The sequence below is a fragment of the Fulmarus glacialis genome, unplaced genomic scaffold (assembly GCF_000690835.1).
Source record: "Fulmarus glacialis isolate BGI_N327 unplaced genomic scaffold, ASM69083v1 scaffold9114, whole genome shotgun sequence".
In the NCBI taxonomy this organism is placed as follows: Eukaryota; Metazoa; Chordata; class Aves; order Procellariiformes; family Procellariidae; genus Fulmarus; species Fulmarus glacialis.
In genome coordinates, this window is record NW_009207374.1 from 20,326 (window position 1) to 40,994 (window position 20,669).

General features: G+C 36.8%; 1 protein-coding gene across 1 annotated transcript in view; it reads right to left on the reverse strand.

Annotated features, from left to right (window-relative positions):
* Positions 1-20,669, reverse strand: part of UBN2 (ubinuclein 2) — a 45,926-nt gene that overhangs the window by 11,309 nt on the left and 13,948 nt on the right. Inside the window, exons 4-11 of the mRNA XM_009576076.1 lie at positions 13,893-14,030; positions 12,568-12,680; positions 11,051-11,549; positions 7,477-7,547; positions 6,650-6,779; positions 5,215-5,333; positions 4,462-4,572; positions 2,969-3,112 (exon numbers count right to left, since the gene is read on the reverse strand). Of these exons, the coding sequence (XP_009574371.1) occupies positions 2,969-3,112; positions 4,462-4,572; positions 5,215-5,333; positions 6,650-6,779; positions 7,477-7,547; positions 11,051-11,549; positions 12,568-12,680; positions 13,893-14,030 (1,325 nt within the window). The remainder of the gene's footprint in view (positions 1-2,968; positions 3,113-4,461; positions 4,573-5,214; positions 5,334-6,649; positions 6,780-7,476; positions 7,548-11,050; positions 11,550-12,567; positions 12,681-13,892; positions 14,031-20,669) is intronic.

The window sequence follows — 20,669 nt, forward strand, 5'->3', positions numbered from 1 at the left end:
ACATCATGAACAGCTATCTAAACAAGAGCTTTTCACCACTGATAACACATCCTGTAGAGCTGCAATAGTTATGAAAAATCCAAGTATCCACAAATCTCATTTAATCTGGTAGGAAGACATTGACATCCTCTCACTACAGTTCCAGTGTCTTATTTCTCAGATTCCACTTGCAGCTCCATTTTCACATTTTCTTCATCATACTAACCTCCAAATTTGTATTATATTGCTCCCCATCAGAGACTACTGAACGCCTATGAAAAATATGATGGAGCAAAAGGAACATTGCTCATTACAAGTTCAATGTGCCACTTTCTGACCTACCCAGCTTCTCCAGAATATTTCCCTCCCCACCTCCTTCCTGGTGCTTTATCTATTCTTAATCTTTTTCATTTGGGAAAGAAAATCCAAAATGAATCCCAGGCCCCATTAATTTGTAGTATCATCCTTAAAGGTTCAAGACAGAAGCGTAACTACTACAGCAACAGAAATCAAAGATATGGTACGAAAAAAGGACAGTGCAGTATATGTTCCAAAGCAAGAACATGCTTGGAAAATAATCCCTCCATTGCATACATATATTTAGATGTAAAAGTTGATGAGAGAGATCAGTATGAGATTGTTTCTCTCTGATCATGATTTCAAGTCAAGCGTGCTGTCTGACCTGCACAAAATAAATGTGCTGCAAGCCTACTTGCATAACGCCCTCTAAAGATGATGAAACACCTTGAATTAAAGGAAACAGACTTCCTGTTCCTTATACTTCTTTTTTGAACACACGCAGATTTAGTTTGCAGGCTTTTTTCGGACACACATGGAATTAATAGGCAACCCAGTTACAAAAAAGGGGGTTACATTATTTGAAAAGGCTTTGGGATCCTTAGGACAAAAAGTATTTCTCTAAATCCATGATTAATAAAACAATCTCCTGGGGCAGAGTATGGAAGTTATACACATAGAAAATTTATGTGACAAAGGTATTTGTGATACACATGGATAAATGAACGAGGTGCAATTTAAAGTTATGATCGATACCTTACCTCATGCTTCTATACTAAGCTATGAGGAACATTAAATACAGTTAACTTTGAAAGAGCAAGAAATTTTTACTCTGGGCTAAACCCACAAAGTTCTGGTACCATAGACCTACTCTGATTAGTAAGAATTCCTTATGAAATACATAGTCAGTAGGCCATTTTTAATATTAAACGCCTATATATTTTTCTAGTTTACATAGTTCCTTCTCACTTGAGGCCACATACAAAGGTAAAAAACTGTAAGCTTTCAGCATGATAATCCCTACCCTAACATCCCGATAAGATGAGCATCCAGCATATGAATAACACGTGCTATATTAGGAGTTACCACTATCAGACTCCAGGAAATACTTGCTTTTCTTCTTTCCATGCATAACTGTTTGCCTACAAATTACAATACATCACTTCCTAGACAGAAAGCAGGGAAGAGCCTCCCTGTAAATACAGGACAATTTGTAAATCATTATGGTACCAAAACTGCCCAGGTGGTAAATGAAGTCTTGCTGGTCAACAGAAAGTTATGATCAGGCAGCTCTTGGGGTTTGTTTGGGTTGGTGGTTTTTTTGTTTGAGGTTTTTTTGGGAGGAGGGGTTGTTTTGGTTTTTTGTTTGGTTTGGGTTTTTTTGTTTGTTTGGTTTTTGTCTTTTTTTATTGAAACCACTTTTATAGATAGTTTAAAATCTTACGGAAAACTTCAGCCCACTTACCGTATGGAAAAGAGAGAACCATATATGTCATATGGCTTTCAAATAGAAAGTTTTAACATGCTTCACTTCTTGGATGACCTCACACTATCACTTGACTATTTTCCACTATCATCAGTGATCTCCGTATCTGTTCTTAAGCTAAACTGGGATTCCTTGTCTCACCTACTTCAATAAAATCTTCATAAGAGATAACAACTCACTTATCAGCATACTTACTACACAAAACTAGATCCTTGAACAGAAATAAGTCAGATGTATGCCAAGTGTAAAACTTCATTTGTTCCTTTCACTACTATTTCACAAGCAGCTTATTACACCCTCATTTTCTACACTGACTATTCTAGGAAATATCTCAGTACAGTTATTTTTACAGCTTGATACAGATTTGACTAATCTACAATCAAGGTATTCTTGAGCAAATTGATTAGTATTGTGGTATCATTTAGCTTTTACAGTTAGCTCAAGATTTCATGGGAAATCGTCTTTTGCAATAGGTGCTACAGAAGAAAAGAACTCACGTGATCTATATTTGCTTCTCTTCTTCCACTTTAAAGTGTTTGAAAACTTTGTCAAATTTGCATTTCACAATGATTACTATTGCTCTAATTTTATTTTTTTCCCTTTTTGTGGTTGTTTGCTCTTAGTAAGTCAGTAGGAAGCAAGTATAAGTTTTCATTAAGAAACCAGGGTATTTTAAACTGCAGCATCAGAGAGAATCCCAATTGCATACAGGAAATAAAGAGCACAAACCTTAGTGTTTTGTGAACTCTGGTGTTGAAATTCCAGCCTACAATTTTAAAGTCTATGTCACACTGCATTATCAGACTGCTTAAAACATATAGGCAAAACTGCTTTCTATATCACTATCACTTTCTGTATCACAAAAAACTTCCCAAGCAGTTACCCCCCACCTCATACTTCCCCCTCAAATGAAGCATCACGCACTGTGTTATGAACTTTAGTAAATTCAGTCTCCAGCAGATGACAAAAGCAAATAGTTCTCCAAGGAAAACACACTCTGGTTTTGTATCTCTCAGGCTTGCAAACAAGATAGAAAATTAACTTCTGAAAAACTTTCATTCTTCTAAAGTATTCCAATTCCACTGACACATTTTGAAGTTTTAACCAACATTAATAGTACATGGTTGATTCAAATGTATGACAATAAATACGATCCAAGAAATAGTTAACAGCAAAACAAATAGATATATAAAGCCGGTATCTTACCTTGCCTGCATCCAGCCTTTAGGCCAAAGTGGTTTCACTTCTGTTTCCATAAAGGTTTTGAGGTAATCTTCAGCAGACTGACTTCTATTTGGCTCTAGCTCATAGCATCCCAGCTTGATCTTGACAAGATTACACAACAGAGACCTGCAGAAAGAAACACAATAAATATATTGAAAGAAACAATCCTTTCAAAAGCTCCGCAGAAAGAGGCTGAGAAATGGAAGCGCTGATGCTATACAGCTGCTGTCCATTGCCAGTTGCAGGAAGAGCTCAGTTTTTTGGAAGTTTGCCACTGCACAAGTTTACTACTACAACTGGTATGATCTGCCACTGTCACTTCTCCTCCATTTGCAACAGACCATATGGCTCATTTTTTTTTCATCCTTACTATAATTTTGTAATTGGTTTTACATTTTCTTTGTGGTTTTGTCATAGATGAAACATCCCCTCTCACTTTGCTCACAGTGACCTCTATCTCATTTAAGACGTAGAATGTCTGAAAGCAAGTGAAATCCATTCTACACTGAATATTTCAAAAGAAGACTCTTTCTGACAGGAATGCTGTCTTTTACTGTCCTTAAAAATATAAAAATGCACACAGCTAAGCAACATTGGCCTTTCAGAGCCTCCTGAATGAAAAAAAATCAACAGATTTAAATATCTCTTCTTTAAGTATGGCTCCCTCCAGATCAGTTCAAGTTATACTGGTTGTATATATTCCATGAAGCTTGCTTCCCTGTTGTCTTTAACATACTAAAAAGACTCATCACAAGAAGTCCACCAGCCCCTTTTAATAATATATATACTTGTACTAAAATTAGCTTAGATCTTGCATGGGAAATTACTAATTTAGAAGGATCTGCTAGTTTAAAAGCCTATCTAGATTATTCAAATAATAGTAATCTCAGTTTTCAGTAAAATCTATTCTAGGAAACAGAACAGTGAGAATTCATCACTTCAGACAATAACCTGTGTTGCTCTTGAGAGATAACACAGAATTTGTGTTCAGAGGGGATGGAAGGGGCTAAGATTCATGCATTCTGGATGCTGGTTTGCCCAAGGACTGGGAGGCTTGCCAAACCAGCATCACCAATTTTGGTGGTCTGCCCTATTGTGGCAGAATCTTTACCGCTCATTGGGTGACAGTGCTTGGTGACCTATTCCTAGAATGGTGGGAAGCAGGTATAACTGTTTACAACTCCGTTCTTTGCTTGAAGACCCTTGAAGTCCTAGGACCAGGAAAATTCTCACGTATTTGGATAAAGCAGATAAACAAGCAGTGAAAAAAGGGTTGGACATAGGATGATCTTGCCTTTCAAGTTAGAGAAAAGGATGTTTTACCATTGCAGCGTTCTAGCTTGCCTATTTAGCCCCAACACTCTCCAAAACTTCTGAGGTGTACTTCTGAGAACAATTATTTATTAAACATCCCCTTGGAGATCCCTTTATGAAGTCAGTGAAAATTCTTGGTAGAAAAGGTAGTTTTGTCTCACCTCACTGTGTCATCCCAATGAAACTTCTTTCTGGGTCCCACAACCCTCTTTCCAGGTTTCTCATCATCATCTTCCTCCGATCCATTTTTCTCTCGCTCATCTTCTTGCAACCTATGGTTAGAACAAGTGTCTTTATAGATATAAAACACAGACAAAATGTTTCCTTGAGAAAGGAGTGTCATTTTAGGTGTTAGGAAAAAAAAAGGACCTGTCTTCAGATTCTCATTATACCCTTTCTGAAAGGGTAAACTGTTCATCTTCCTCCCCCACCGCTTCATGGTCCTCAGAGACAAGTGAAAAGGACACACTGTATAGATGCTATCAAGAACGCTGGCTATAAGCTTCATGTAGTGCCGCTACTGGGAAATGGCAGGATGCTTATCAATCTATTAATGCTTCTCCAAGTCTAAAATTAGTTAACTATGAGGGAAACAATTACAATGAACAAGAACAAAATATATCAAGAACCTGAACACGCCAACCCCCTCCAATAATCCAGCATTTTGAGAAACTCTAGTATCCTTTTCACAGTTTTTTTCTCTCAAGACCTATTTCATTCAGTTAATGGAATTTCTTTCTGGGTTCAAGTGATAACACCACTTACACAAAACTAAGTATTTTGTACAATTCAAAACTTACAGACACCTGTCAACTGAAGTCGAGTACTTTGCTGAGCTCAGGGAATGAACAACATGGAGACAGACTTCCAGCTATACTCTAGAATGGGCATGCACAGACTCCAGAAATACCTACTTGGCATTCTTGGCTTGATTGCGGGCCTGACAGTCCTCTTGATATTTGCATAACTGTTCAGGCATGACGTTACTGACAGCCAGTTTCAGCTTTTGCAGTGGTTCTCTCAAGCGGTCATCCTGTGAAAAGAGAAACACCAAAGCAGTCCTATTAGATGCAATGTAAAGAGTGTTTCAGATAAGCTTCACAAAAATAATTTCCCATTCGCTCCTGAGGCAGTACTAACTATTGACTGCAATAGCCATTTCCTACATGGCATTTGAATCCTGTTAGGTGCAACAGCATTATAGAAATGCACATACTTGAAATTTCTCATACAGCTCATGTAAGCCTTGAGACCGGAAACAATGAAAGATAGTCACAAGGAAACATATCATGAATATTGCAAAATATTATGGCATGATCTCATTAAATAATGCTTTTTAATCAAAATAAGGAAGGGAAGAAAACCTGAGGGAAAAAGCAAGATGACTTGACTGATGAGTATCTCAACACTTGCAAATAACTATCCAATTAATCAAGCCTCCAAAAACTCTGTGGTATAAAAACATCCTAGGCAATGAACAAAATATATGTATTACATTATCTGACTATTAGGTTATTATTATTATATGTAACTTATGTACCTCAAAAGTAAGGACTATGTATTTAGAATTGTCTCCAAATATTAAGAATTTCAAACATTAAAGTAATATACTATATACTTCCCTGTTTTAAATTCTCTTCCTGTATCTTCTGACTTTACATTCTTAATCATAACTGCTTATTGAGAAGGACTAGAATACTATGTGCTATTATGTCTTACTGCTTAGAAATAGCATATGAATCTGTTTGCCTTCTTAGCAAGTTCCGAGATCTCTGCATTCATGATCCTCAGATCCTCTGCAAGATTTAGTCCTGGATTTCATCTGAAGAATCGGGTCAGGATACTTCAGATCACAGATAACTTTTTTATTCAATAGGAAAACATATTCTTTAAGAGAAAAGCAACTGCAAATGACAAAAAGTATTTGTAAGACCTAGCCACAAAGGCAAATTTGCACAAACAGCACAGGCTGGGTCATCTATTATCCATCTAGCCTTTCTTTTTTCTTGACACAAAAGTGAATGCAATACTAGTTGGTTTTTTTTAGCCTGTCATAACCATGACTATTGTGGCTTTCTAGTTCTGCTACTTTGATATGTACCCTGTACCCAGCTCTCACGATGAAAGCACATCATTCTCAAATAAAGGGTCTGAAATACTTGAAATATTTGTTACTGAAGTAGCAACAATAGCAGGTACACAGAAAAAAGCTTTTAAGCTGATCTAGCAACTGATCCAAAATCTTCTGCTTTATTGGAGACTGTGTGGATGTTGCTCTACTCTCCTGCTTTCTGTCCTCATCGCTATTACATAATTGACTCGTGCTGGAGCTAATCTCCCCATCATTACCTGGACATTGAGGTGTAACTTCTTCAGACGCTTTATCAGTGTGTCCTTATTGCATGGCACAAAAGCCTCAAGGTGAGAGTACACTCCATTGCGGATGGCAGGATTTATCTCCTGTAACTGTAGCTCAATACTGGCAAACAAACAAGAGACAGTCAAGCAGTGAGGCATTCAAGATGAAGATGACAACTGAACAAAACCTCAGGAAGCTCTGTATGCATAACATATTCTAGCTATGCATACTAAAAACAGCAGCTTGAGACATTTTCAGATAAACTTTTTTACAAAAGGAGGGAGTCTTAATCAGTGGCAAGAAACCATTCATATATATACTTCTCCAGCAATGTTGAACACTCATTCAAATTTCGTTTACTCCCACCACTGCACATCGATCTTGATACAATTTTGACTGCTACAGTCTTCTAAAGATTACTTTCTGTTTCTTAGAATACGAACATAGAACCTTCTATATTAAATGCTTAGCTGAAGGATTACAGAGTAAAAAGAGCTGGCATTTTCCTTCATGAAAGCTGAAGGTGTTTTGAGTTATGAAAGTGGGGGACAGGAAGAAATAAGGGCAGTTTTGCTGAATTTCACACATGAAGTGAAGGACATGGCACTACAAAACACTTTACACTGTATATAGGCAAATAGTCATGACAGGAATTGTATTCATATATAAATCTCTTTAGCTAATAACTAGCTTAGACTGATCTACCTTCTTTGACTTTTAAGGGCTTTGTTGGAACAACCTCAATAATATTTCCTCTTCTGTACTTTTCCTTTCACCCCCTTTCCAAAAAGGGAAGGTTGTACAGATAAGCACTTACTCCAGCAGAATATTATTCATGTCTTGTGTGAAAAACTTCTTCCTGCCTTCTTCATCAAACATCTTGGCGGCCTGAAAATACAGCAATAAAGAGTATCCAAAAGTTCATAGAGCATTTTATCCCAACAACCTTTGTATCTTTACTTTTACAGCTGTATCACATTCTTATTTTCCAGAGAACAGCACTGGAAACTTGGAAAAAGATAAACAAAACCAAACTATACTCAACTGTTTAGAAAAAAGGTGAGGATTGTTGTTATTACACTCAAATAAAAACACCTTGCTCTAGCGCAAACCATCATTCTATTTAGAATCTGCCTGGATCACTAATGTTAACACATTCATCTTTTCAATAACCATGAAGAAAGAAAACGGTAGAGATGTTTTATTACCTCACCACCAGCAACATTCCACTACCACTGTTTGCTTTAAAAAGAGGAGCATTGCTTGACAAGTCAAGCAGGCAAGAGCATCAACACATTTCTACTTTCAATCTATGAAAGGCTCCTCTTCTACCTCTGTTACGTGCCTTCACCCAGTTACAACTCCCCAGCCTTCTTAGATCCATCTCAATCCTTCATTGCAATTTCTACAAAGGGATTATGTGTGCTAGAGGAATACCTCATCCCTCTTTTCTGGTGCTGTCCAGCATTCTTGCCATCTTTAGACTGTATCTCTAATATTTTTGTCTGGTGTCTTCCTGAGTCTGTTTGGGGTGGGGGGGAAAGACAAACTTATATCTATACATACTTCCTTTTATTAGAAGTTTTTACTGCTCTTGCAGGAATTCCCATGTAGGATCCCTTTATCTTTGTTCTTATCACCTAGATTCTTATCTTCACAAACAATGACAGCTTGTAGGAGAAAGCCAATTCCCTGCACCATTCTACAAAAATCAGCAAGATCTTCTCTCTAGTATTCATCCACTCTGCAGATTTATAGAAGTCAAGAGAAAAAAAACCTCACTTTTAGAGGCCTATTTTCATCTTATATTCTGGCACTGGGACCAGACAGCGAATATCTAAAGGACCTGGAAAAGGACATGCATGCAGAAAAGTAGGCAAGTGTGGTATGATTATAGTGACTGACAAACATTAGAGGCAGCCAACATCCTACAAGGCTGAATATTCAAATAAATTAGAAATCTCTAATTCTGCCTTTTAAAAAACATCTTTAGGATTTGTGACAACATAGCTAAAAACTATAAATAAGTGCAAGTCTTAACTTGATAAAATTCCTTTATTACTATGAAATACTTACTTGCTCTTTGTAACTGACCCATTTAAGTTTGAAAGAAAAGTATTTTCTGGAATTGTGAACTCTACACTGCACAGGAAAACAGAAGTCTGATACTCTATCAGAAATGATAAGGTAGCCCATTGTCTGAATGCTTTACCGCTTCAGTCATGAACATTGATACCAGAGTTTAAGTTCCTGTAAGGACTGCATTCTGCTCACTACTTTCTACTGTAAATTCAGCTGCTGAGGGGGTGGTACTATCTGTTTAGGAATACTGAAGCATTTGTCTTGCTAAAAATTTAGAAAGATTATAGATGTTTACAAGTGATACGATACCAAGAAGACAAGTTTGAAAGTCTTAAATCCAGTATCTTTAAGCATAATTAACACTAGGATTATTATCCTCTTCTGGTTTATATAAAGTGAAAGGAAAGATACGCTTTGACATTTTGGTCCCAGGTAGACCTTAAAGGGCAATTTCAGCACTATACTGGACAGCGTTGCTGGCTTTTGAAGAGAGCAACATTGTCAGATTCAAAAATTGCATTGCTATCACTGAACTGTGGGGTTTTTATTTCCACAGACAGATTATCTTGACAGTTACCTTCACAATAGAAAAAAGCCATTTTATTACTTTCCTGCTTGTGTACAATATTGTTTTCTGTCATGGTAGTTCAGAATTGCCCACTTATGGAACTAAAGACATTAATCTACAACAGGAAGTCAGGAAGTTTTTATTGTATTTACTCAGTGGCTTTCTAAATATTGTTTGGTTTTTTTTTTTTTAATCTAGATATATCATACTCCATTCATGGAACATAGGCTTTTTCCTACAGCTTTATAAACTTCTTAGCTTTCTTTGCATTAAAGAGCACTAAAGCTGTGAGCCTGGTAATATTTGACAGGACCCATTTCTTTTTTCTTGCTTTTTAGAAGATGTTTTCCGCCACTGATAACATGTCAGTTGATTGCAATTTGCAGAAGGTAAGGAAGTTGCAATCTTTAAGTCAACACACAGTCTAGTTTTTCCCCAAGTGTATGGGTAGACTTGCTCTGCTCAGCCAGCACCAAACTTCCAGAAGACATTATCAAAAGCAGAAGACAGAAGAGTTTGGTTTTCCAAGAGCCACTGAATTAAAGCTTTCTTCCAACTGGGTGGGGCTTGTTATACAGTGAAGCAGCATGAATTTGGGGCAGACCACTAACACTTCCTGACTTTTGGCCTAATCCAGTTCTTCTGCAGTTTTGGTCAAAGCTTATTGTTGATTCATAGCAAAATTAACCTGAATATTCAAAGGTAGACAAAATCACCTCTCTCACTTTATTAAATATTAATCCCTTGGCTGTATTTAGCTTGGTACATTTAACAGTAACTAAGAACACTGTAAGACATTTACATACAGGTAAGATAAACATTATGTTTTATCATTACTCTAAACTGTAGCAAAGCAAGCTCTGCTACTGTTTAAATTATTTTTTTCCAAAAAGGTAGTAACTTGAACTGCTTTTTCAAAACTTATTCTGAGTAAGGAAAAGCTGCGCTTTATTCTGAGTAAGGAAAAGCTGCACTTTATTCTGAGTAAGGAAAAGCTTTAATATCAGAATCTGGACAATCAAACAAGTTTATTCTCAACTTAAGATAACATCCACAACTGAAACAAGAAGCATATAATATCTTAATAGCTCTGATCCCTTTCAATAAGCTATTGGGATGTTTGTAATCTGTGGATTTAATACTTTTCATTAACATTTTGATGAGTTTGGACTCCATTCTAACCTTCCAAAAGAAAATATTCAGTTTTGTGGTTGTTTTTTTTTGTAGTTGGGTGGTGTTTTTTTTATGTTTTGTTGTTGCTGCTGTTGATGTTTGTTTGGTTTTGTTTGTTTGTTTTGTTTTAAACTTGCAAGTGATGATTTACCTTTCAAAGCCAAAAATTCAAGACATTGATTTGTAAGCTGCAGGCATATTTCAGGTTTCCTCCTCCAAAGTCAAAAAACACCCATCCATTTAACCGACTAATAATTCAAGTTAAACTAACACTGATATTTCTATTATGGAAAAAACCAAACAAACATTACAAGTTATTGTATACAGAAGATTTTGAAAACCTTGTCTCCACTGTGAAACAAACACTGCTTGAACAATTGACCTGCATCAACTCTGTGCCCATTTTCATCTGAGTACAAATACAGCCATTAAGATTGACATTAAGATCAATTCTACATTTTCCAGAGTTTCAGCCAGCAATTCAAGGATGACAACTTAGGCCCTAATTATTCTTCCTCATTCTCTCAGATTCTTGAATGCAATCCCTTACCAGTGAATTTATACTTACTGTTCGAAGGTCTCCAATGCGCTTTTCAAGTAGCATAGGCAGACCTTCTGGGAGAGCAGGCACCTGCTTGGGTGTCATGACCTGAGAGGTGTAGGTTGCCTGAGTGACATTTCCATTTTCTCCTGACAGCTCAGATACCGGGCTGCCATCAGAAGTGCCATCAAGCAACTTGTCAAAGTCAATGTCTCCCAGCATCTCCAGGGCACTTTCAGCTTCTTGCATGAGCTCAGGTTCATTTGTGCTACCAAAAATGGAGAGGACAGGATCATTGATCCTAAGATTCAAGTCAGAGATATCGTTTCCTGCACTGAGAGAGGAAGAAGGAATTTTACTAGGGGTAGAGGTTGCAACAGTCACTGGAGGTTTTGGACTAGATTCCTTCTTCCTCATGGCTTCCTTCTCCTTTTGAAATTTACGGATCATGGCAGCCAGAGAGAGAGAGTCTTTATACAACTTCTTCTTCTTCTTTTCAGACTTGTGTGAATTTAAGGCCATTACTCTGTAGAGGAAAGAAATCTTTCATTAGAATGCATGAGACTTTTGAGGCCTTAGTAGCCTCTAACAAAAGTCTGGGAGTTTAGTACAATTAAAAAATTATCACGGGGAAGAAGCAAGTACTTTTTCCTTCTATCTTCAGACTATTCTATCAAATACCATAAACCTTTCCTGGTCATGTGACTTTACGCTCTCCAACTGATTTGTTTTGCTAAGTTTTGTACACATTAAGGCAAAGGTTGTTTACTCTTGACTTCTCAATTTAATTATAGAGAAGTTGGCACAGTTGTTAAACTCACAGCTGATCTGTGCCACTAAGATACTTAAACTTACGTCTCAGACTCCTGAATGGTGGCAGGTTGCTTCAAGTTTAGGCACACTGTGTATGTTAAAAAAAATTGCTAAGAATTTTGACATGCAGGCTCAACATCTATATGCTACTTAAATTGAGCATTTTCTGCCAATTCATCACCGTGATGAAAAATACCACCAATAAATTTTCAATACCAACTTGAATATTCATAATAAGACAACTTTCACTCAACGACAGTTTTCTACCACCTTAATCCTTCCATGCTAGCCTCAGAACTCAGGAAAGCACACATGAAGTTAGTAAGAAACATGTAGAATAATTAAGCTATGTTTATAGTTTTCTAGATTAGAAACCAAGGGACAGAAAGAAAATTATTTTTCATTAGAAGATGTAATTCTTAGTGCTATGTAAGACTTTGGGTAGAATAATGACAGATAACACTATTCATAGACTCAAAATTTATTTTCTGTAATTTGTCTTTCCTTGTTTTATTATGCCTTGTTCAAAATTCTGGGGGACAAAAAAATTAGTTTGTAGGACTTACTTATGCAAAACTCCCAAACAAATTCCAAACCCAAAATCTATTGTCTATTAATTATAGTTTAAAAATACAATATTCTAAACAGCTGTGATAATCTTGCTACAGCACACTATCTTGAAGCCAAACCTCACATACAATTCAAGGGTTCATCTAAAGAAAGAAACCTACCCCAACTGCTTAGGAACTTTCATTTTCCGAGGCTTCTTCTCCTTTTCTGTCCCTTCATCTTTCCGCTTGCGCTTCTTCATTCCACGATCTTCACTTTCTTTTAACTTTGCTATCTAGAAAAGAGATCAATTAAAGGACAATGATTCTTCCCCCTAAAGGACTTTTACAGCAAGAAACATTTAGTTTTCCTTACACATTCCAATTCAGAGCCAGGAAAAATACCTCAATGTGTGTAAAGGCAAACAGTACCACTAGATTCCTAGCAGCAATTGCAGTTACTGACAAGTCTCCATCATTAATCATTTTTAAACAGTTACTGAATTCAGAGTTTTCAATAAGAAAAATACCTTAAGGCACACGCAGACTGATGCCCAGCCAGTACGAGCAATGGCCACCTTGGAAGACTGAATCCCCCCCACCTTCTTCTGCTACCACAGTTTCATTGCTCAGTATGAAGTTACATAGTATGGAATATATTTTTGACCAATTCAGACCAGCTGTCTCCCCTCCCAAGTTCTTGCAGATCCCTAGCTTACCTGCTGGTGAGGGTAGGGAAAAACCAGCCTTCACACTGTGCAAACATTATTCAGCAACAGACAAAACTTTGGTGTGTTATCAACACTATTTTAGTCACAAATCCAAATCATAGCACCATAAGGGCTGCTATGAAGAAAGTTAACTCCATCCCAGTCAGATCCAATACAAGAACCTTTAAATTACACTAAATTTAAAGAATTACAGAGCAGGAAAGGACATCAGAAAGCAGGATGTTTTTGGAATGGCATGGAACTTGTGAATGTCACATGCAAGCAATTATGTTCGCATTGATCATAACTTGTCAAAGTACATACAACAGCACGCTGTTTTGGAAAGACTGTATATGTACTTTTTAATATAGCTATTCTTATGCGCCGAGTTTATTTTAACAGATGTTTTAAGTGTTACTCTGAATATTAGGAACAATTGCAAATCATGCAAGCTTTGTGCAAAATCATAAAAGCCGTGTTGGAGAATTTAAGTTCTAATCTCATATAATAAAATTCCTATAAAATTACAGAATCATCTGTCACTTCAGGATGGATGGACACAACTTGTTAGCTCGCCTAAACAGATAGTTAGTCTTACAAGACTGGACAGCCTGTGGAATCCTGAGTTATTTCCCAAATGCTAGTAAATGAGCCACAGAACAGAAAATGCAATAGAACAGTACTGTGCATCATTCTGCTTTCAGCCTCTTCATCTGAGCCATTCTAAGCGTATCAACTATTTCCCAATGTCCACCTAGCTGTAAGTTCTGTATAAAAAGCATAATTAAGATCACTCACTTTAGGTGGCCTATGCTTTTTGTCTTCTGCAAAGTCTTCATCCTCTGAGTCAGATGCCTGGCGGAACTGCAGTGTACCAGTGTTGATATAAAACCCTCCATATTTGGTTGTCAGGGATGCAGGAACCAATTCATCATACTGGGCAGGAAAAAGAAGATGAGTTTATCAGCATTTCTTAATAAAATTAATATGTAGTTCATTTACCAGTCCCTATACATGAGAAATTATATACAAGTACACAGCACAGCTTGCTAGAATAGAAACAGGATAGTAATGCTATTGAAAACTTACTGGCCAAGGCACAGAACATTGATATCACAGAATAACCTTCCTACTTTTAAAACAATGCCCTTTTTTTGGAAGAAGAGACAGGATTACAGCATTAGAAGTACTGCTTTCTGAAGGAAATGAGGATGGGCACAAAGGCATTCCTACCCCCCACCACCCCAGGAAAAAAAAAGCCCAAAAACTTTTTAAATTTTTTTCCCTTCAATATTCTGTCTCTGAGAGCATGTTACATTATGCTAGACATTAAATCTCAAGATGCATAAGCCATATGAACAATGGATATATCACCTGCCTATGAGCAACTTCACTTGATTGTTCACTGGTTGTTTTTGTCCAGGAAATAGGCAGGCACATAGTGAATTATATGTTTTCATCTATGACAGCCTTACAGGCATACCAGCAACATCACTTGTTGAAAACAAATTTTGTTAAAAAAACCAAAACAAATCTGCCTCTATCGATTTTAAATTTTACGTTTCATACTTCTATTGAATACCCTTCAATTTTATGAGGCAATATGCGGTTCAAATTGCCTTCTGTTAGTCATACACTTCTATAACAGGCCCTTTAAGTTATCTGTAAATGATAGCTACAGTTATTTCCAGAACCTATTTCTTCCGCATTTTCAAAAAAGATGAGTCTGAACAATCACTATACTGCAGTGGAAGAAGCCTAATCTATATCAGAATTTTACAGAATTGGATGTTATATCCAGGAAACAGGACTAAAGATAGTAGAGATGTTTTTGTAAATTAAACATAAAAAAACTTCTCAGATTATATGCTTTGTTTCATTAAGACTGCCACAGTTTTCATTAATACCAACCTCTGGAGTGCACTTGACATGTTCAGACGTTCCAACACATGCTATATTTAGTACCAACTCTAACCACCGTGCCCTGCTCAAAACCCTACCTCTCTTACAAAGTTCTCTGAAATTTTCTTTTGTTAAAAATGCTATCCCAGACGTGACAAACTTAGTCGCAGTATCTGTTAGCTTATTTCCAATTTTAGGTGTTGAATATGACATTGCCTCTTATACAAATACCACAATGCCAGGACTTGTTTCATTGAAAGTCAGACATATTCTCACTCTGTTTAGACAGTTTTAAAACCACAAAAGGTTTCAAACTCTTATATACACTTTATTTTGAAAAGCACTGAGTATTTATGAAGGAATTTTCAAGTTAGAATTGCAAAGCTGTATCTCAAAAATATTGAAATCCAAAGACATAGGAAAAGTGGTCAATATCAAGTATAATGGAAGACAATATTAATTCTATTATTTCATGACCAGCAGCCTCCTCAGAATTACATTCTCTCCCAAGTATTACCAGAAGACTGTTAAATCTCTAGGAAATACCTTGTTAACAGCAAACTCTCAAGAAGACTGGGAGGATGAATGGATTCATTCTAGCTCTGTGCATAAGTATCAACAAAGCAAGACATGGAAGTGTTTGCAAGAGAACTGAGGGAGGGTTGCCTTGACAATGCTATTATCACTACGCAGAAGGACAATGTTGTCCTTAACTACTCCAAATTTGAACTACTGGTCTTTGTTTTCAAATACTGAAAATTGTAAGATGGTGAACTTAATAAGCAACAAATACAATTCTGGAAGCTATAATCTATCTGGAAGCATAAAACCAGAATGCCTGAGACACATACCTGTCAACAAAGATAAGGAAGAACCATTTACAGGACCTAGGAAGTGTTACAAAAGTACCAGAATAACAGTGCAATGACTAAGAATCAATTTCTGCCCTTCTTCTGAAAGAAAGGGTAGGATTTTGACACACCTCAGAGGTATGTACTCTGGCAGAGGAAAAAGTCGATTTTGAGTTACAGCTGTAAGCAATAAGTGTTTGGTAGCACAGCCAAATTATTAAGACTTAAAGATACCTGAGAAGGAAACAATGTGTTTGTTATTTTGAAGTTTGAACCAGCAGGCCTTCCACTTAACTGTCTGTTAAGACAGAATTCAACAGGCTGAATAAATTAGTAGGCAGTTTTAACTGCCACAACATTAACTGAAGACTTGAGATCACCTACAGGAAGGGAGTACACACAGTGCAAGGTGGAGTGTCAGCTACCAGCTTATTTCATTTCCCTCTGCATGCCATGCAAAATATACTGAAGATAAAATGGTTTACGAACCAAACAGTCTGGGCTACCAAAAGCATTAAGACAGGAAGAAGAGTTATCCAGAAGAGGAAAACAGTGAATGTATACTTCAACAGGGAAGCTGGTGAAAAAAGCCTGAACCGGAGACCTATCTGGATTTGATTTAAGTAGTTAGAGACTTCCATGAGTCATCACCTTTTATTTTCCTGGAATGGAAGGCTTAACAAGCAGTACAGAAAGACAAAAAGGGAAAGGAAAAGTGGTGACAGGATCTATGAAATACCCTAAGATCATATCAAACATGAGCGCAAGAAAGCAGGAGAATCTATTAATTGGACAAAATGAAAGCAAAGTGGCTTAGTTGTGGACTTGTCATTCATCTTAAGAGACCAGGACGACCACGCAAAGTAGGAAGTGCAAAGTAAACTTGAGTGGAGGCTGAGTAAGAATTTCAGAGAAAACTGATGTTTTTCCACAGCTCTCAGAACCAGCTTCACTACATACAAGGAAGATGAAAGGGAAAGAAAATAAATTATTATCCACAGTGCTTAATAGACAGCAGGCATTCCCCTTTTGAGCTGACAGGGTGTGAACCGAATTGGTGAGGTTGGGGCAGTACAGGATCAAAACAGAAGAATACAGTAGTTGCCAAGTTTCAAGGAGAAAGCACACAGTCAAAGCTGGAACCATTATCATAAAAAGTGAAGAGCAAGTAAAGGGAAACACAGTAAAGACTTGGCTGCAGAGCAGTAAAGGAAGCCCTGGAGAACACACAAGAAAAAGTAAGGATTAAAGACAGTCCACAAGGGAGGAAGCCTGAATCACAGCAGATTATTAGGATGATCAACATGCTATGTGGCACAGATCCATAGGAACAAGACAACCAGAAAGGCAGAATTCGTTCAATATACAGATAAACAAACTATCCCAGAATAGTCGGCAGGCAAACAAGGTCAGCAAGATGTGGATGTGCAACCTACCAGTTGAGGTTTCAACAGCTTCTGCTGAGGACTATGAATTTAGTCAGAATTTCAAAGACTTCTTTGACATTCGGTTCTCCTTAACCCTTGAGAGAGTTTACTTTTCCCTACCAAAATTTGGTTTGTCCTCAGCCTAGTGAACAAGGTATAACTTGTGACTCAATGTTTCATTTGTTTCATTTTATTTTCAACTTACATAAAACTGGGGCCTGCAGACCACAATGTACCTAGTACCCCCTCCTTCGAGGTAAGTTTATGTTTTCTAGTGCCCTAACTGAACAGAAAATTTGAATATGATTGTATAAGATATTGGCAACAGCTAGATTAAACTTCATTTTAAAGTTTCTTCAGGACTCTCTCAGTTAACGGGAACATGGCTCTTGCAACTTCTAAGTCTTCTGATGAATTGGTTTCAAGACTTTTGCTTTACACTAGCTTTTTCAGCATATGAAATCGCAGAAATGATCCTATTAAGGAAAATAGTTTAAGCCCTTTACAGTGTTCTGCTCTTCCTTATACATTCCAAGATTGAAAATTAAAATTCTCAGACCTACAAACAGACAGGACTTCATATATGATTGACTCCTGTGAACACAGATTTGTCCCACAAAAGATTACAGAATCATTCTGCAGATAACAAAGTAAGACTGATATATTGTCTGATCATCTAAAAGCAGATCAGTATCCAAGTTATTTTCAACTTTTGTCCTTGAGCTACTTTACTATGCTTCTAGTGCCATTAATCTAATTAAATGTTTAGGTGCGAAAGATAACGTATTTAAAAAAAAAAAATCTAAATTAACCAGTTTCAACTTCATTATTATACCAAGAACAGTGAAATTTTATGGATGATACAATTCAGTTCTGAAATCCAGACCCACAGTACACAGCAGTATCTTATATTGTCTACTCTTGTGTTCAGATATTTGGACCATGATCCTCAGATATTTTGACCATGATCCTCAGATATTTTGACCATGATCCTCCTCATTCAACTCCCTTCCAGAGAACAACCTATAATATAAAAGTACACATGTGAAAAGGCTTTTTAACACTTCTGTATTAAGTCCTGGAAATCAGATTTGCTGCAAACATGTCTAAGTGTTTTAAGAAATGTAGCCTGTACATTATATGTTGTGAAACATATAATGTTTAGATATCTTTTATCTAAATAATAGCAGTTAAGCAGGGATCATTTTTATTCCTTGTTTATTTTTGAGATGGCTTTAACCAGCTTGGGAAGGGCGAGCTGTTTATTTTTGACCATCATTAGCCCACTGAATAAAGTCAAGCTAACTGAAGTTATGTCAAATATGGTTGCTTCAGTCAAATGGACTGAATATCCATACACTTCACTACATACTTCGAGATACTTCAAACAAACATAGTTGATCCATCTCTATGCTTCTTAAAGGCACAAAGAACTGAAATACACTCTTTGGCTTTGCTATCCTTTAAGGATAAGTTTTCAAACAAAAACCCCAAAATTATCTTTCCGAAAAATAGCATAATAGAATATATAATGAAATCTTGAACAAGGTTAAGGGGGAACAATACATTGCTTTTCTAATCCAAGACAACATCAAAAAGCAAGCAGAAAGAGCTTTCCTATGGTAAAGAAGATTCCTCTTCCAAAATGCATAGGCAAGTTGTTTTGTTTTGTTTTTTTTAACCCTGGACAAAGGACAGCTGGCAAAGCACAACAGAAAAAAGCATAACAGACTATTAAATAAAGATATAATACCTGGCCCAGGGTAGTCTAGACTAGGACAGGATAGTCTCCTAGGAGAATCCTAGTTTAATAGTGAGGATATTGTAATCCGTCAGCCTACCACAGCACCTTGAGAGAAGTACCAATATATATATATTGCCCTGTTTTGTTCCCACCATGACCACCACCTTTTATACCCTTCCACCAGTCACCAGAGTCAGCTTAAGTGACCTTCAGTGCAACAAGATGACATTCTTAGGCTGAAATATTTTCAAGGCGTTAAGTTGTAAAATGTACGACCACTCATGTGACCACCTTTATCTGTCCAACTCAATTATTTCAGAGATTGACCTCTGACCCACACAGAAAATATAGTTCAGTGTTTTTATTACAAATATATATATGCAATGTATTACTTAACCTCTCCAGGTTTCATGGTACAGAATTACTAGAAGATTCTGTAGGAAAAAGTTATGCTTTCCTTTCCCATTCATCTAACATGAAGAGCAGACTTACCATATATGACACTTAAGACAAATGCTTTTATAAAAGATCTGTTATTTTGGCATGTTATAAACCCCCCTTTATATTATATTAACAATCATATTGTTTGTATATTTTTTGGAAAATACTTAAGTTCCTTGTGCTGCTTAAATAGATTCATCTACTGATGAAGAACAGTTGATCCTAGGCCATGATCTACCCCTCTAGTAGCTCAGATTACTTTGAAAAGTGATTTTGTGCTCTTCAAAAAATTAAATTTAGAAAAAAGCAAGAAGTTGCTACACCCATTATTTCTCAATTACTGCTTACTTCTACATTCCTGATGTGCACAAATTTAAACAATGGTACTACAAAGGCCAGATAGAAATCTCAGGTTTTTTCAAGTATCTATGCAGACGCTGAGTTTTCAGTTTCCCAGTTGTCCCACTGAGGTCATTAAATACATGAGCAGTCCTAAACTACCTGGATGAAATCTAGGCCAGAACACAGGGTTAAAAAAATTATTTAAGAAATTACTTATTCCTTCCTAAAAAAGGATATGATATTTTGCAGAAGGAGCAAGAGAACATTACTGTTGCTTTAACAAACATCAGATTTGTTCTGCAAATTCAACTACCTTTGTCCCTCTAGCCATAATGGTTCTTGTACTAGAGGACTGCTGGGTATATAGTTTAAACATGTCTGTTCTGCATTAAGCAGAACAGTATCTGCTTTATTTGTTTGGTACTCCACTTTACCCCTTCATTCATCTTGGGGTAAGGAGGGATAAAAACCAAAGAAAGAATCTCCTAATTGGAATTTGCCCTTGTATTCACTCAAATGCACATGACATGTCAGGTGCTAACCGGCAGATCCACCCTGAAGACACCTGGGAAGCATGCAAGACATCTTTTATTAAAGGTGACATGGTGCACTCAGCTAAATGAGCACTATTCCCCAACCACAGAACTTCCAACACTGGGCAAAGTGACAATGAACAAGGAACACAGACTAGTAATATAAACACACAAATCCATAGCCAATGAAACAGCTAGTAAATGAATCTCTTAAAAAAAAGTTTTAATGCACCCTCACGTATTCAGTGTGGATGAGGTTTGTGATAGAGGTCTACAAAGGCAGCTCTTTCCACATGAAAAATGCAGCAATGTTAAATTTATCTCTCAATCTGATG